The 18307-nt window shown below is 46.1% G+C and overlaps 2 protein-coding genes across 2 annotated transcripts in view; both read left to right on the top strand.

The window, feature by feature from the left end:
* Positions 1–533: 533 nt before the first annotated feature.
* Positions 534–6369, top strand: alg14 (ALG14 UDP-N-acetylglucosaminyltransferase subunit). The gene is made up of 4 exons (XM_031739576.2): positions 534–937; positions 3759–3904; positions 4792–4914; positions 6068–6369. The coding sequence occupies exons 1-4, from the start codon at positions 793–795 to the stop codon at positions 6296–6298; spliced, it is 645 nt and encodes a 214-aa protein (XP_031595436.1). The 5' UTR covers positions 534–792; the 3' UTR covers positions 6299–6369.
* Positions 6370–6973: 604 nt separating this feature from the next.
* The window catches only part of cnn3a (calponin 3, acidic a), a 22989-nt gene continuing 11655 nt past the window's right edge, over positions 6974–18307 (top strand). The window contains exon 1 of the mRNA XM_031739591.2: positions 6974–7204. Coding sequence (XP_031595451.1) covers positions 7148–7204 — 57 coding nt within the window. The 5' untranslated portion in view covers positions 6974–7147. The remainder of the gene's footprint in view (positions 7205–18307) is intronic.

Genomic DNA, 18307 nt, shown 5'->3' with positions numbered 1-18307 from the left:
GTTCAATGTTAAAATAAGTTCTTTATGAGCAGAGAGCACAAACATGCTGAGGCTGTGTTAGTGCAGTGACAGAGTCACAAACTCATCTGTACACTTATCTCTGCACTTTGATTTAAACACAAACACAATGACAGCAGCAGTGCTGCCACGTGTCTGCACACACAGAGAGGACCAATGTGTTCATAAAAAAGTTTAGTCTTGTTATAAAATATTTGAAATGAAAACAAACAAACAACACATTTTCAGAAATATCTGTGGCTGTTTTCTTGTTTGTTTGTTTTGTATGACTTGAACACTAAAGAGAGCGTGTTAGCAGCGGCCCACAGCTCATTTCAGTTTGACACCCCTGCTCTATAGATCAAACAGATCATTCAAGGTTCAACATTCTTTATTTGTCACATTCAGAGTTATACGAGTACAACACGCAGTGAAATGTATCCTGACACGCTCCTCGACTGTGCAGATAACAGATAACATTATCATTATTATTATTACAGTTACAAATTACAATGAATTTGAAGTGAAAATCGACCCTTTTGTATATTTTTCTTTCAAACTACTTTTCCCATAAGTACACTCCACTTCATCAGCATATTTCACTGCAGATTTAAAGACACGTGTCCAGGAATTCTGAATAGATGTGGAAGCCTGAGCTAAAAACAAAAAGTAATCTGAACACCAAGCAGTCCTGTCAGCTGCAGCTACAGCTGGCTCTGCCTACCAGCCCGCACTCAGGGCTTCACTGTCCCACGTCGTCTCTGATTTTGGGCACGCCAGGCTGCCGTAGCCGTCATGATGTTCCTGTTGGGATTCACGTCAGCAGTTTTACTTCTATGTTTATTTTTCATTATTCGCCTTTATATCGTTGTGAAGACGGGCGCTAAGTACAAGCCTGGAACCAAGGGTCGGGTTACTGTTCTGGTGGTCGCAGGATCAGGTAACAGCGCGGAACACGGCCCTGCTGCTCTACGCTGCGTTCAAGTGTCATAGAGAAAACTCGCTCATATTGTTACGTTACAAACACCACAGACGTGTTCAAACACACCGAATACAGCCTCCGAGTGAAGCCGTTAGCCGGCGTCCGTAGCTACCAGGGCTGGAATACACCAAGCATAGAGCCATTTTTCACTGTGACCCTAACGGTGACACCGTGAGTGTTTCTTCCATCGGACGCGACACGGCGTGGACGCATGCTAATTCTACCCATGCCATGTATCTGCTGTTTTAGCTGTGGATACTGAACACGTTTGCTTTGGTAAACACTGCAGAGCGTCAGTGAGGTCTGTGACACTTCCGCTACCGTACAAACAAGATGACGGAGCTTCCGGTACACTATACATACATATAGTGTACATAAAGGTCATTCTGGTAATAAGTGATGTGAAAATCCGTCAAATTACTGGATTTTTTCTTAATAATTCCATCCAGATTAAGCGATGTTGGTTATTTTCTATGTATTTTGTTATTAAAATTCCTTAGAGGCAGGAATGGTTTTATTTCCTTGAAGAAACAGTTTAGATGCATGCGTGGACCTGTGCCGGGTGTCAGTCCGTGGACCGCTTGTTTTCCACGCTGAGATGAGGGGAAACTGTTGAAGTCTGAGTCAGTCATCTGTGTGCTAGCAGATTGTTTCTCTCTGCCCTCCTGCTGCACACGGACCACATATTTGACATCCCTCTCTCTTTCTTCATTCATAAACTTTTTTATTTTCAGACTCAAACGTGGATTTTGAAGTGACTTTTTGAATGGAGATGCAGACAGTTTGTGTTCACTGATTGAGATGAAGTCAGACGGTTTGTCATCAACAGTTCACTCAGAACCTTTTTCCACTGAAAATCTCCTGATTCACTCTCAGTGGGTCTAACCAGAACCACATCCACATGAAGGTATTAGGGTGTGGGTGTTGTGTGAGGATTTTCACATCACACTTTGTGGCGCGTGGGCTGGTTGGGCGCAGCCGTTGTAGTTGGTTTAAAGACACAAGTGTACGATGTGGGCACTAAGTTCTTTGGGTTGTACCAAAGAACCCAAAGGATCCACTTCCAGTGTGCATGAGCTTTGTCCAGCTCGAACGTGAAGTTTTCCCTGGCCTGAGACCCTACAGTCCATTCCTGTGTAGGTTTCTAGTGGCTGTCATGTGTGAGACTACAATTCCCAACAGTCACTAGTGTCTCTGCAGTTGTTCCTAGGTCTTTAGACACATCTCTCACTAGTTTGCTTCCTTTGATTCCTTTCCTTGTTCTGTACTGTGTGGTCCTACTTCTCAGTGCAGTTCTTGACACTTAAACATTTTGGTAAATACTGGGGGGCTAACAACGGTGTCCTCGTGTGTGTCACATCAGTGTGTGATGTGTTTGTATTTTTGTCTTCAGTTTCTGTCACCTGTATTTTGTTCTTGTTAGGTATGAATGAATGATAACCACGAACATTTGTGCAGTCCATGATAGTGACAGAGTGCTCCACCCTCTGCTTTGTTAAGATGAATAGTCAGCAGTATTCACATTACTCTGCTGGATTCAAATGGAGGCTCTGACGTATCAACTCAGGCTTTATTTTGAGAAGTGTTGCTGAACATCACAGGAATTGGGTCCAGGTCTGAAAAGTACAGCCAACACGATCGTTAGCCAAGGAGTGTGCAGGTTTCCTGGTCTCAGTGGTGAAAATACTCAGCTTAATGCTGAGCGGGGCGATCCAGTACAGTCTGGAGCGTAGAGCTGGTCCTGAGGTGTAGCTCTGCAGCTCAGCCTTATTTATATACAGTCAAATTACAACAGCAGTTATCTTCACACGTAACGACCCTACAATGTTAGCAAGAAACCACAACAATCAAATGATCCCCTATGAGCGAGCACTTGGTGACAGTGAGACAAAAAAGCTCCCTTTTAACAGGAAGTGACCTCAAACAGAACCAGGATCACTGGACTAGAGTATGGGAGAGAGACTCCAAAGGTTAATGACATGCAGTAATAGCACATATATTATAGACAGCATGAGAAAGCTGCTTCTGCAGGAGAGCAGCGACCTGCAGGTAACCCTGCAGTGTTCTCTGCTGGGACCATATAATAATACTCAGACGTGTCTGAGGTCTGATGGGGCACGGCCGTTTTGGGGAGATTGTCGTCCTCTTAGAAACAGTTTGTAGTCATCATGGGAACCTGCTGATCTGAGAATAACGTATAAACTATGATTCTGTTTAAGCATTTATAATGTAATGTCACATTTGACCTTTGACCTCTTCTTTAAGGTCAGTAGACTGATGTGAAGTTCAAAGTGATAATGATGCTTCATAGAGCTGTCGAGCAGACTCCTCTGGCTGTTTCTGGCCACGTGCAGGATGTCCAACACTGTTAGTGTCCTCTTCTCTGCCGCTGTCACCAGAGTCCCGCTTCACGCTCACCAGCCAGCATGAACTGATCTGTTTGTTTCTCTTTGTTTTGCTCCTCTGTACAAAACATACCTTCTAAATCAAATGAATGTCTGTCTTTATTAAGTGTCCATCTAACATCAAAGTGATATGTCTGTTTATTACTTTATTAACCATGTTGTTGCATCTTGTATTTTGCACAACTCTGTTGCTTGTGAAGATGAGCATGAATTTCATACTGTACCAGTGCACATGTGATGTGCAGTGATTTGACTTTGATTTGATTTGATTTGAGATGAGCATGTATGATGAGTGCAGTGTGGACTAAGAATTCAGAATTCTCCAGGTCGTGGTTAACCTTCTAACTGGCACTGTGCTTCTTTCTGATTTGTAGGTGGTCATACCACAGAGATCCTGCACCTGCTGCAGTGTATGTCTGCAGCCTACACACCTCGACACTATGTCATTGCAGACACAGACAGGATGAGCGAGGAGAAAATTTGCACATTTGAAAGCCTCAAACAACAGTCAGACTCACAGGTACACATCATGTGATGGACCTTTTAATATTTTGGTTTTAACTCAGTGTTACTGATGAGAGCAGTGTGGTGATGCACAGTGAGAGCTACAGTGTATCCAACTGACTGAGCTTTATGGGTCTCCATGGCCCAGCAGCTGCATCCAAGCACAATGCAAAGGTTCAGATACAGTAAAGCATGCCACCGCTGGACTGGAGCAGCGGAGACCAGTGACGAATCACGCTGCAGAGGACTACCTGCTCCCACATGACTGTGCATCATCATAGGCAGGAGAGTCCTGACAGCAGCAGGCACACACACTGGAAGAGTTACTTATTTCCTTTCCTTCAGGAAAGTATCACACTTTGACAATACTCCACTACAAGGCAAAGACAGAAAGTAGAAGTTTGTCAGAGGCCTGTTGGCCACGACTTATTCTGAAATAATCCTGTTACTGTGTGCAGATAGTTTATGCTGTCTAAAGAAAAGTAGTGTTGAAAATCCCTGCTCCGTCACAGAAGCACTTCCTCGTGTGTGTCACAGCTTTCTGTGTTTGTCTTCAGTCCCTGTGAGGTTACAGCTCGGTCAATCCATTTAAACATCCAGTGTCAAATTAAGACCAATGAAAATCAAGTCAAAGATAACCACAAGCTTTTCTACTGTCTATGATAGTGACAGCATGACACAAATACATGAGATAATATAGATAATACTAACTCCAGAGAACGCGCGTCCACTGCAGTGGCGGCGTGCTTTACATCTCGACGCACTGCACTGAGCTTGGTCTCATAAGGCCTGCAGCTGCTCAGCCATGGAGACCCCTCCTATGATGTGTACATTTTCCTTAACACAAACAACAACAGTTGTCATAGCAGGCCGTTAGTGACGCACACATGTTGTGTTCCTCAGTTCACCATCTGTCGGATCCCACGAAGCCGCGAGGTGCACCAGTCCTGGAGCTCGTCTGTCGTCAGTACTCTGAATGCCCTGCGGTATTCCCTCCCTCTGGTGTTCAGGCTCAGACCGGACATGGTGAGTGGACTGTTGTTTCAGGTGATTCAGGTTCACACAGTGATGGTTAGCACGCTGCTACCTATCAGGTATGTTGCCCATGGAATATTCCCTCCGTTATCCCGGTGTTTTTATTTAAGTAACAAAAACTGTTGTCTTATTAATGAGCAACAGTAAATATTCAAAAGAGAGAAAACTGCTTCTCACTGGTTTCACTTTATAAAAACAACATTTGTTTCTGCTGAAAAACTGCTTTTATTCACACGCTGTTCCTGAATATGTTTCAGGTCTGTTTTAGCTGAAACGCTGGCGCTTACATGACGACAGAGCTGTGCACTAAACGAAGCGTCGAAGCAAAGGATTATTTTCTAATCAAACTATCATTGCAGCCCTGCTGCTGTAAGAATGTTTGTGCAGGGTTAGGGGTTAGCTCCAATAATAAATGTAGACTCCAGGGAAAGTCCTCCATATCCCAGGTTTACTGCAGTCTGTGCTCAGTGTACTAGCTAACCTGTGGTAACACCTGCTACAGCATGAGCAGTGTCATGGTGTGGGTGTAAGCTGACTGCAGAGTGGGGCTCTGTGCATGCAGAGAGGAGCTGTATGATTACTTCTCCAGACTCCACGGCAGCTCTCTCCAGTTTCCTGTAAACTCCATCAGCCTCCTTCAGTCCTGAGGCCACGTACTTATTCGAGCCCCCTCCCTTTGTCTCACTGAACGCAGTCATTGGTGAGTCAAACACGTATCTGTTTGAAACATTTTGATACATTTGTGGTCTGAGATGGTTCAGCTCAGCTGTGTTTGGCCTTAAATATGTTCTGTAAGCTCCAAATCCCAACATGCCGGTGCACCAGACGTATCATGGTTTCCTGTGTGCCCTCTTTGACTCTGACAGTTTCTACTGAAGGATCTGAGGAGGTGAGGCTAGTCGCTGTTTGAGGAACAGAGGCTGCTGTGCTCTGTGCTGTATGTCCGTGTCGTCCTGTGCTTCCTCACATGTATTTTGGGAATGACGACATGGAGTGCACATGGGAACTGAACCGATCCAGAATGGCACTTGAGCCAGTTTTTGTCACATGACACACAGTTGTGTAACGGATGTACAGAATAACCTCTTTCCATGTGTCTCTTCCTGGATGTGTGCTCGCCCCTCCCCTGTCTGTGTTTTTTCAGGTGCTGTGTAACGGCCCGGGGACGTGCATTCCCCTTTGTGTAGCAGGACTCCTCCTTGGAATTCTGGGAATAAAGAAAGTCTTGATAGTTTACGCTGAGAGTATTTGCCGTGTCCAGACGCTGTCACTCACTGGGAAGATCCTGTATCCTGTATCCGACTACTTCTTTGTACAGTGGTCGTCTCTGAGGGACAAATACCCCAAATCAATTTTCCTCGGAAGAATGGTGTGAAAGTGTCTGATCCACACGGACTCGTTCCTGTTGTGTGGTGTGATGAATAAATGTTCTGTCTGTATTGTTGAGTTGTTTGTCCCATTATTTACTCTCATTACTATTAAACTACTCAGAAAACAATGCAGTAAAGGTGAAACTGCTGCACCTGTGCATCACTGGGAAGGTTGACGTTTATCTGTCCGACGTGGTGCACGACATCACGTGTGATCGCTGTGGGAAACAGCTTCTCAAAGACTGTTTGTGGAGCCCACACCGAGCAGGAGTCACTGCATGAGAGGAGAAAGATGGACGGTCACCATTCATATCGGACATGTCCACCCACACGGTGCAGGATGACCAGAGTGCACGTGGATTAGCATGTTTTCCCTGACAGTATACGCGCACGTGTCTCATAAACCTGAACGCAGCAGAGGAGAGGCCTGTTAGTAAGCCCACGCTCAGCCTCTGCTTCCACGGCACGGCGGGTCCACACGGGGAAAGGAGCAGGTGAGACGTGTGTGTTTCTCGGTTGCTGTGGGACTTGGTTTGCTGCTCTAGGTTAAAGCTTTTTGTTTTCAGCCAGCCTGCAGACCAAAGCTGAGCTGAACAGGATTCCTAAAAATGATCCCGGTATGGAAAGTTTTGGTCATGTGTGGAAGTTGTCTTCACATCCAGGGCTTCTTTCAGGGTGCAGCTGATACTGAGGGGAGGGGACAAGAGGCGGGGGGGCTGACCGTACTCTGCGCTGGAAGCCTCACACACTACTTGAGCTCCCGTTGGGCCGAAACAGTCGCTGAGAAATCGGTTTTTTCCACAGACGACTCCGCGGACTTTGCGAGTAATCCTTTGGGTTACAAAAGTGACACGATGACTCACTTTAATAAGGGACCAGCCTACGGACTGTCTGCTGAAGTGAAGAGCAAAGTAAGTGCTTCGGTCGCGCTTTTACTTTGGCTCATGTTTCCGTCGCTCTCAGACTTTTTGTGTGGATGCTAGAAGCCCACGGGCCTGTCGGTGTGTCTCACTGTGGGCCGAACACGAGTGTTTAAACAAAGTTTCAGTCCTGTTGTTTGTCTGAACGCGCCGAACGTTCCCGAACTTGTTCCCAGCGCTCGGGAACTTTTTCCTTCGTGTCCAGCAAGAAGAAAGACGCGGGGAGCGTTACTGTGACCACAGCCGCCTCCGTGCCAAGCGCTGCTTTTTACGCGTTTAAAGCGTTTAAAACAGACACGGCGGCTGTTTGTTGAACTTGTGATGAGATGTTGTGATGAAGATGTTTGATGACGAGAAGCTAAATGGGATCTGTAGTTTGTGCTGGGAGGAGCCAGGGCCCGGACGCACTCAGATGCTTCCATGTTGCCTCAAATTTTAGGAGCAGTCTCAGAACAGGAATCAGTGTCGTGGCAAATATTCAGAGATGGAACCAAACCATCTGTTAGTTTCACGGCAAACGCGTGGTTTCTTTGCTCTCAGTCTCCGTGGACAGTCTGTGAGGGATGGCTGAAGGATGACGTCATCAGAAACGCGTACAAACGCACAGTCTCCACGAAGTTCTCGTTTCTTCTGCCTGCCCCTCACAATGCCTTCTTTTATTAGTGCGTTTCTTATGATGCCCCGTGAGATTTACATTACCCACGCCACGCATGACTCACTGCATGGAGGGACTTCTGCAAACTTGGGATTTCAAATTCCGCCAAAATGAAGTAAAGGAGTTTCGAGAGGATCGGTTTGAAAACTCACATCTTTCGTGTAAGCTTGAGAAGTTGGTGAGCACACTGACAGTCTGCGTGTATGTGGACGAGTTAGTGTTTTGGCTGTTCATGTACCAGGACGTTTGTTTGCCTTTGGCCTCATCTTCTGTCCTGTTTACTGTCAGCAGTCTGAGATTTTACCAATGAATGACACGGCCGTACCAAAGGTAGATGTTCCCCATGTCAGCCAAAGAGGGTCTGACTAAACCCACGTTCATCTGCTAATGTCTTCTTCTTTTGTGCCGTCCTGTTTGGTTCTTTAGCCATCACAATTATTGTCTGAAGGCAAAGAAAGATACCCAACAGATTTACTTTACCAAGTGGATCATCACTGAACTTTAGGCTCTGTGGTGATGTCACTGCAGACACTTCCCTACAAGCACACAAACTATGTGTGTCTGTCTTAACATGAACAAACAATTAGACCTAAATCAGTCTCCTCAGAACTTAAGGTCAACATCTGGAAATGCAGGTAGAGCACATGAAGCTCCAGTGTTTCCAGTACAGAGATGGACATTATGAAAGTAGCTGCTGGTTAGCTTTGACTAATGTTTATTAGCTGCTCATGCTATTTGTGTCACATTCATGGTACAGACTGTAACCAAGTCACATGGGCTCTGTGCTGTGCCAAAACACAGGGCATACAGCAGCGGCCAGAGAAGTCACAGACTTGTGCACTGCAGCTAGTATGATGTCTGTCTGACACTCGGACGAGCATCGACTTCTGTTTGGACAGTGGACAGCTTTCTGATTTTCGTGTTAACTTTCAGTGTAAGAAAAACGTCTTTACAAAAATAAATGTGTCTGCCTCCTGGGATATTACATGGTATACAACTGTCCCTGTTCAGTATAAACCTCAGTATTAGAGTTTCAGCAAAGAAAATGCGTCCATCAGCTTTTGTTGCTCTTCACCATGAAACAAAGAAACGCAGAGGGAACATAAAGCAACCAGTTTAAAGTGAGAGGAAGAAATTCTGTTGGTCAGTAACTAAAAAAGGGGAGGCACAAATAAATGTGCCAGTGTCAGTCAGCATACAGGACCAGCGGTACAGATACGGTCCAGTCTCAAAAGTGTCGTATCAGCAATAACAGAGTGTGTGTGCACAGCCGCAGCTTCTAGCTGTAGCGTGTTTTTCATTGTCATATCAGTGTGACCAACAACTGCCAAATTACCACCTACTTAGATGATAAATGCCATAATGTGTTTAACCAGGTGAATATGTTGCATTAGTTTTGAGGCAGTGAAACATTAATTGAGAGTAGTGCTCCTTCATTGGTTCAGTAAGCCCAGAGCAGGACAAGGACTGCCCCCATGATACTCCCACACCTCAGACCACGCCCACTGTGCTGCTCCCGTGGGCCTTTTCTCTTGTCTTGTATACATTTCTATTATTCTGTTTATATTTGATTCCTGCACAGTTGGTGTGGAGTACCCACAGTTTCATTGTGCACTTACAATGAAACTGTAGGTGTACAGGTCTATTCTATTCTATTCTATAGTTTGTCAGCATAATTAAAGACTCACTCAGGATCATTTAAGTGTCAAATATTTGGAAAATGGAAACACTTGCAGCAGGATACTCGAGGGCAAAGTTATAAATGGTGACATTTAAAATGTTCTTTGTGAAAGAGCTGCACACATGTTTGTATGTACGAGTCAGAAATCAACGCCTCACAGGGAGAAATGGAGGAATTACTTGACGTTTGCCACAGATACAGCAAATGTCCCAACATGTTGGGGGAAAACAAAGTTATTGACATGTGAGTGGACAAACTGTGCAGTGAATTTTGGACCAGACTGATCAGTGTGAGCAGATAACCAGTTCATCCACGAACACCCATTAAAACTCCACCTCTGAAGTGGCCATTAACACATGAAGTGCAGTTTACACTGTTCTTGTCCATCATTTAAGGCTCATCCTAATACAAAGCTGCAGCCAATACAAGGCCACTGGTGCTCCACCGGAACATTCCAGGTGAACTCCACTTCCAGGATTTCCTTTCTGTGAATTGTAGTAAATGATTACCTGGATCACAACAGAGCACTATGGGACGAATGCACTCAGCCTGACTGCCATCCCATTCATCCAGGCTTGTGCTATTGCTGACGTTAGCATTAACATTGGCAGTATAAAAGAAGCATCTGTAAAACAAATCAGGTCATTTTCTTTGAAAATTTAATCGGTGCAGGTTTTATATTAGTAAAATTTCCCAGAGCCCAAAAATGTCCAAATATTTAAAGTATGTTCCATCATCACAGTGGAAAGTCTCAGACGGGGAAACACTAGTGTACTTGTACACAGTGTATTTGTACAGAGGGAACATAATATCTGAAGCTATGTGATTTTGTTGGCTCACACACTTTTATATTCCCTGTGTGGTTTCATATAGACATGAATGGAGGGGACACTTTCTGTGTTTTACGTTTTCCTTTTTGATGACATGCTGAGAGGAGTTTAAACAGCCTAAACCTCACTGTCACCGTTTCTTTGTATGCAGCCATGGAAAACATGTAAGCGAGCAAGCTTCTGATGCCGTACGCTACGTCATCATTACTCTGAAAGCAGCATCCAGCACTGTTTGAAAGTAACACTCCCTCTGAAAGGTGAAGCACAGATCAGACACAGGAGAGTGCTGCACGTCCTACAGCAGGCTGGCGCGCTCCCATTTCAAACAGGTTTTTAGGATGCTGTCACATTGCCGTGTGCTCTGATAGTGGTGTAGATATAAGAACTGGATATGATTCCCTAACAAAGTTCTGGATTTGGAGTCATATTGGTGTGAAGCCATGTTCCTTCTAAATCTGTAAATATGACTTTTATTCTCATCTGTGTCAACAAAAGTAGAGCAGCAAATGGCTTCCATTGCATAACGTGCGATCAGTAGCCACGCTCTTATCCTGTCAGCATACATCACATTCCTGAGATTCTTCAATGTGAATGCCTCGATCCAGCAGACCGTCCGCCCACTGCTTTTCACGCGGCTCAGTTGGCAGATCGTGTTATTCCGGTCTGTCCGGTAGATGTGCTGCATAATTCAAGTCGAGTACATCTCCTGAGTGTCATTGTTAGCCTGGGCTCTGATTGATCCGCTATGGAAATCTTAGTTATTACGATATGTTTGATTTTTATTGATTTTATTTTATACCAGATGGCCTTCCTGCCCTGACCTGTCCTGTTTACCTGGGCTCAGGAGTAGGGCAGGGCGATATGGCCAAAAATATATATCACGATATATATTTGAAAATTTGCGATAACGATATAACTGACGATACAACTTTACTAGCGCGAAAACCCCCCCCATCCATTTATTTTCACTTAAACAAGCAGCTGTTTTTTATATGCATTAAAGCTATATAAACATTTAACAGTGCAAATGCAAATTCCTTGCTGAAAGTTTAACCAAAAGACATTTCCAGTAGAAATGGGCTGACATATCCTGAGCATAACCATGTATAATATCCACTGAAGTTAAAAAGAGGTGCTTTGCAACATTAAACTGCAGTGTGCCAAATAAAAAAAGTCAAATCTGTATTTTTTGGACCATAAGGTGCACGGGATTATAAGGCACATTAAGCGAAACAAAGCAGTCAGATAAATCAAACTTTATTCAACTCATTCTTCTTGCTAACCTCGTATTGTGGATGGATTATCTCAGTTGTTCTCCTGACTGAAGTTTGGTCCGTTTACAGCATCCTGCCATGCGATTGCATTTGTCTCTAACCATCGGGAACCCTCACGTTAACTTTTATCGAGTGGAAAAAAGTTAGCGTTCATCCTCCAGCTTCACTGTTTATGTTATGCTAACATAGCTGTGTTGCTAGCAATCACGTAGCACATCATTATATACCAGCTAGCCCAACTTCAGTAACCCTACAAACGTCACTGCTGTTTAGTTTCCTGTCTTCATTTATGTTGGAAGTGATAGCAGAGCTGTACGTTTGAATGTTTCAGAAATCTCTCAGTCAGAACATGCTATATCATGTTTAGGTGGAAGCTAGCGAGCTAACTTCTAACTCCATTAAATGTAATAAATTCTGTTTTCATGGATGCCTGTAGAGCAGGACGATATAACCAAAAATATTTATCATGATATACATTTGAAAATTTGCGATAATGATATAACTGACGATATAATTGACACTAGACAAAATACTTTACACCTCCACAACTTTATTAATGCAAAAAACCCATCAATGTATTTTCACTTAAACAAGCAGCTGTTTTTTTTATGTGCATTAAAGTTATATAAAAATGTAACAGTGCAAATTCCTCACTGACAGTTTAACCAAAAGGCATTTCCAGTGGAAACTGGCCGACATATCCTCAGCATAACCATGTATAATATCCACAAAACTTAAAAAGAGGTTATACACACACAATACGGTAATATTACGTTGAAGCACAGTACGTATCACTCCGCGAGGCGCCTGCCTACGATAGCTGTAATGCTCCCACAATCCATCAAGCGGTGCGGCTTCGTAGCTTAGCAAAGTCGTACTAAAACATTTGACAGATTTTCGAGCGCCGTGTACATAAAATCGTTTCGAGGTCAGTAAACACAACCAGAATTCATACATAAGGCACACGGGATTATAAGGAGCACTGACGATTTTCAGAAAAATCAAAGGATTGATTTTAAGTGTGCCGTATTTTCCAAACAACACGGTAATAACGACGGCCCGCTAGCATGCTCTACCAAAAATAGTGCTTTGTTGTGTATCTGACGGACGAAAGCTAAACCAGTTCCACACCACTGAAGCTGCAGCATTTTTACAAACCAATTCTGGTTCATCCGTTTCATTTAACGATCCACTTTCGCTCTTCTCATTCTGCGTCGCCACCATGTGCGTATGTAAACAAAGGCACTGCGCATGCGCGTTTTACCCATATTCTATCGCGATATTTCATTTTCCTATCGTTGCCCAAAATTACACCAGTATTACCGTGAACGGTACGATATAGCCCAGCCCTAGATGCCTGGATGTTAAACTTCATAGTTACACCTGGTAAAGCAGCAATGCTGATGGTTTTATTAAAGATGAAAGAACTTAGACAGTTTTTAACTCTCAGTGATGCTGCAGTGTTTGTTTGACTTTGGGACCTGAAGTGGACGGAGTTTAGGACCCAAATTACTCCCAGATTTACGAGCACCTTAGTCCGACAAGTACGACAATAACGACGCCCGCTTGCATGTTCTACAAAAAAAATGTGCTTTGTTGTGTATCTGACGGACAAACACCAAACCAAGTCCACATCACTGAAGTTGCACCATTTTTACAAACCAATTCTGGTTCATCTGTTTCACTCAACAATTCGCTTTCCCCATTCTCATTCTCTGTCGCCGCAGTGCTTTTTCAGCCATGTGCGTATGAAAACAAAGGCGCTGCGCATGCGCGTTTTACCCATATTCTAACGTGATATTTCATTTTCGTATCGTTGCCTAACATTGTACCGGTATTACCGTGAACAGTATAATATGGCCCAGCCCTACTCAGGAGTACACTAGCTTAGAGCCCCACTGTTGGTCTTTACATGCTGGACATTAGTGCTGGGCGATATGACGGTATATATCGTGTGGACGATAGAAAAGTGTCTATCATGCCATTTGTCTTCTATCGTTTCTAACCCTAATTTTATAAATTATTACATAAAATATATCATTAACCCTTTACAACCGGTCGGAGCAGGCACAATGCGTTTTGCCTAACTATTTTTAAATCCCAGTAGAACTGGAACCAGGTAAGGTAGCAATAATTTTTTTTTTTGCATATGAAACCGTAGGAGTTGTACTTGCATCTTATTCCATTAGCTTGCCCGAGGTCACGGTTTCCTTCCACATATAGCTTTGCAAAAATTGCATAAAAAGCACTTCCAGCAACAAAAACATAATATTGTGGTGGACCACTGGAGGGCTCCACTCACACCCAGTTCTCAGGAAGTGTTGTTGCTATGTTTTGGAGGGAAAAGTGTTCAGTTGTGTTGTGATGAGGAATAAACGAGGAGTGTTAATCGAGAGCTCTCGTGTCGTCTGTGTTTACCTCCACATTGGTGACCCCTGACTCGAACATGCTGCAGTCCGATGGTGGCACCGACTCCGCTCTGGATGCATCAGCAGCCGCCAGCCCTCTGCCTCCGGCTGCAGCTGCGTTTGCTGTGCCACTCGAGCTGCCGGACTTTTGGCTTCACGATCCCCCGTCGTGGTTCGTGCACGTGGAGGCTTAGTTCGCCCTTCGTGGCATCTCGGCTGACGACACGAAATATCACCAGGTGGTGGCCTCTCTCGACCCGCTAGCCACCCGTCGTGCGTTGACTCTCCTCCGGGACCCACCGCCCGAGGGAAGTACGCCGCCCTAAGGAGCTGCTTCTTCGGCGCTATGCCCTCTCCGGCGCAGAGCGAGCCGAGAAGCTCCTCCCTCTCAGGCCTGGGTGGCGGTGCGGCTCTCGAACTGATGGAGCGCATGCTGTCCTTTCTCGGTCCGGACGACGGGGGATTCCTGTTCGCCCACATCTTCCTCCGACAGCTGCCGGCGGCCGTGAGAGCCGGCCTCGCCAACTCTCCGCTTCTGGGCACGAAGGATTATCGCTCCCTGGCTGAGGACGCGGATCGTATTCTCTTGGCTACCCGCGCTTTCCACGATGACGACCTAGTTCCAGCCTCGCCGGCGGCGCCTTCTACTTCCCAGCTGACCTGCCCCAACATGTCCGCTCCTTCGCTGGCGGCAAAGCGACACCGCGGACGGGACCTCTGTTTCTACCATCAGCGTTTTGGCCCCAGAGCGCGCCGCTGCTTGCTGCCTTGTGCTTTTCCGACCCTGGGACACGGGCCCCGACAGCGCGCTGTAGCGGCCGCGACCGCTGGCGACAAAGAAAAACTGCTCTATGGAGCGCCTCGGCATTGTGCAGCGCTCGAATAGTGCCTGGGCCTCTCCGCTACACATGGTGCCCAAGTCCGACGGTCGGTGGCGGCCGTGTGGGGATTTTCGCCGTTTGAATAATGTCACGGAGAACGACCGTTACCCCATTCCCCACATACAGGATTTTTCCGCCCACCTCGCCGGCACCTCGATTTTTTCTAAAATTGACTTGGTGCGGGGGTATCACCAGGTTCCCGTCTTGCGAAGACGTCCCAAAAACTGCCGTTATTACCCCTTTCGGCCTGTTTGAATTTTTGCGCATGCCGTTCGGCCTGAAAGGCGCCGCCCAGACTTTTCAGCAGTTGATGGACTCTGTCTTGCGCGGGCTGTCTTTCGTCTTCGTGTACCTTGACGATATATTGGTGGCCAGCTGTTCTGAGAGTCAATTCAATTCAATTCAATTCAATTTTATTTATATAGCGCCAAATCACAACAAAAGTCGCCTCAAGGCGCTTTATATTGTACAGTAGATAGCACAATAATAAATACAGAGAAAAGCCCAACAATCATATGACCCCCTATGAGCAAGCACTTTGGCGACAGTGGGAAGGAAAAACTCCCTTTTAACAGGAAGAAACCTCCGGCAGAACCAGGCTCATGGAGGGGCGGCCATCTGCTGCGACCGGTTGGGGTGAAGAAGGAAAACAGGATAAAGACATGCTGTGGAAGAGAGACAGAGATTAATAACAGATATGATTCGATGCAGAGGGTCTATTAACACATAGTGAGTGAGAAAGGTGACTGGAAGGAAAAACTCAATGCATCATGGGAATCCCGGCAGCCTACGTCTATTGCAGCATAACTAAGGGAGGATTCAGGGTCACCTGGTCCAGCCCTAACTATATGCTTTAGCAAAAGGAAAGTTTTAAGCCTAATCTTGAAAGTAGAGATAGTGTCTGTCTCCCGAATCCAAACTGGAAGCTGGTTCCACAGAAGAGGGGCCTGAAAACTGAAGGCTCTGCCTCCCATTCTACTTTTAAATACTCTAGGAACAACAAGTAAGCCTGCAGAGCGAGAGCGAAGTGCTCTAATGGGGTGATATGGTACTACAAGGTCATTAAGATAAGATGGGGCCTGATTATTTAAGACTTTGTATGTGAGGAGCAGGATTTTGAATTCAATTCTGGATTTAACAGGAAGCCAATGAAGGAAGCCAAAACAGGAGAAATATGCTCTCTTTTCTAGTCCCTGTCAGTACCCTTGCTGCAGCATTTTGGATTAGCTGAAGGCTTTTCAGTGAGTTTTAGGACATCCTGATAATAAAGAATTACAGTTGTCCAGCCTGGAAGTAATAAATGCATGAACTAGTTTTTCAGCATCACTCTGAGACAGGATATTTCTAATTTTAGAGATGTTGCGCAAATGGAAGAAAGCAGTCTTACATATTTGTTTAATATGTGCATTGAAGGACATGTCCTGGTCAAAAATGACTCCAAGGTTCCTCACAGTGTTACTGGAGGCCGAAAGTAATGCCATCCAGAGTAAGAATCTGCTTAGATACCATAGTTCTAAGATTTTCAGGGCCGAGTACAATAACCTCAGTTTTATCTGAATTAAGAAGCAGAAAGTTAGCGGCCATCCAGGTCTTTATGTCTTTAAGACATTCCTGCAGTTTCACTAATTGGTGTGTGTTACCTGGCTTCATGGATAGATAGAGCTGCGTGTCATCTGCATAGCAGTGAAAATTTATGCTATGTCTTCTAATGATGCTGCCTAAGGGAAGCATGTATAATGTAAATAGAATTGGTCCTAGCACTGAACCCTGTGGAACACCATATTTAACCTTAGTGTGTGAAGAGGACTCTCCATTTACTTGAACAAATTGGAGTCTATTAGATAGATATGATACAAACCACTGCAGTGCAGTACCTGTAATACCTACAGCATGTTCTAATCGCTCTAATAGGATATTATGGTCAACAGTATCAAACGCAGCAGCACGCGTCACATTTGCGTCAGGTTTTCCAGCGCTTGGCGGCACACGGCCTGATCGTCAACCCCTCCAAGTGCCAGTTCGGCTTGCCGGTTCTGGATTTCTTGGGCCACCGCATTTCCGCTGACGGTGTGGTTCCGTTGCGGACAAGGTCCGGGCCGTTTGCTTTTCGTCCCGCGTCCGTTAAAGCGCTGCAGGAGTTCTTGGGGATGGTCAATTTCTACAACCGCTTTCTCCCCAGAGCTGCGCACCTGCTGCAGCCTCTCTATGCTGCTTTGAAGGGTAAAACTGCTAAGGACCCGATTGATTGGCTCCTGAACGCATCCAGGCATTTTCTGAGGCCAAGGCCGCTGGCAACGCCGCCTGCTGCCCCACCCGTTTCCGTCGGCGGAGATTGCGTTGACCACCGATGCGTCGGACGTGGCGGTGGGCGCAGTGTTGGAGCAGCGGGTCTCCGGTGTCTGGCAACCGCTTGCCTTTTTCAGTTGCACGCTTAGGGACAGTGAGCGCAAATATAGCGTTTTTGACAGGGAGTTGCTGGCCCTGCACCTCGCGACCCGGCATTTTCGTTTTTTTCTAGAGGGTCGGAGTTTCACCGCGTACGTCGATCATAAACCCTTGACATTCGCGATGTCCAAGGTCTCTGACCCGTGGAGCGGGCGCCAGCAGGCAGCCATTTCCGAGTTCACAACTGACATTCAGCACGTGGCTGGTAAGTCCAACTGCGTGGCTGACTGTCTATCCCGCGCGCTGGTTTCTCCCGTTTATGTTGGCATAGACTTTGACGCTATGGCCGCTGACCAACGGGCGGACCCGGACGTCCTTACCATTCGGTCTGAGCAAACGGGCCTTGTACTGGAGGACAGACCCGTGTGGAACGGCGGGCCTAGCCTGCTTTGTGACGTTTCCACCGGCCGACCACGCCCTGTAGTTCCACTTTCGTGGCGTCGCGCGCTGACTCGTACACGCCCTCTCTCGTCCGGGCGTCCGGGCCTCGGTCAAGCTGGTCAGCTCTAGGTTCGTTTGGCCGGGCCTTCGTAAATCGGTGAAAGACTGGGCAGCAGCGTGCATCCCATGCCAATGCGCTAAGATCCATAGGCACACACAGGCGCCCCTCGAATCCTTCCGCGTTCCAGGGAGGCGTTTTGATCATGTACATGTGGATCTGGTTGGTCCCCTGCCGCAGTCACAAGGTTTCACGCACCTTTTGACTGTGGTGGACCGCACAACCCGCTGGCCTGAGGCGGTGCCTCTGGCGTCCACTACAGCAGCAGCAGTGGCCAGGGCATTTTTGTCAACGTGGGTTTCGCGTTTCGGTCCCCCTGCTGACATCACCTCAGACAGGGGCCCCCAGTTCATTTCTGAGCTTTGGTCTGCCATGGCTGACGGCCTGGGCGTCAAGGTCCACCGAACCACTGCGTACCACC

This window comes from Oreochromis aureus, linkage group 9 (assembly GCF_013358895.1).
Source record: "Oreochromis aureus strain Israel breed Guangdong linkage group 9, ZZ_aureus, whole genome shotgun sequence".
Classification (NCBI taxonomy): domain Eukaryota; kingdom Metazoa; phylum Chordata; class Actinopteri; order Cichliformes; family Cichlidae; genus Oreochromis; species Oreochromis aureus.
This window is presented reverse-complemented; position numbering and strand designations above follow the sequence as displayed.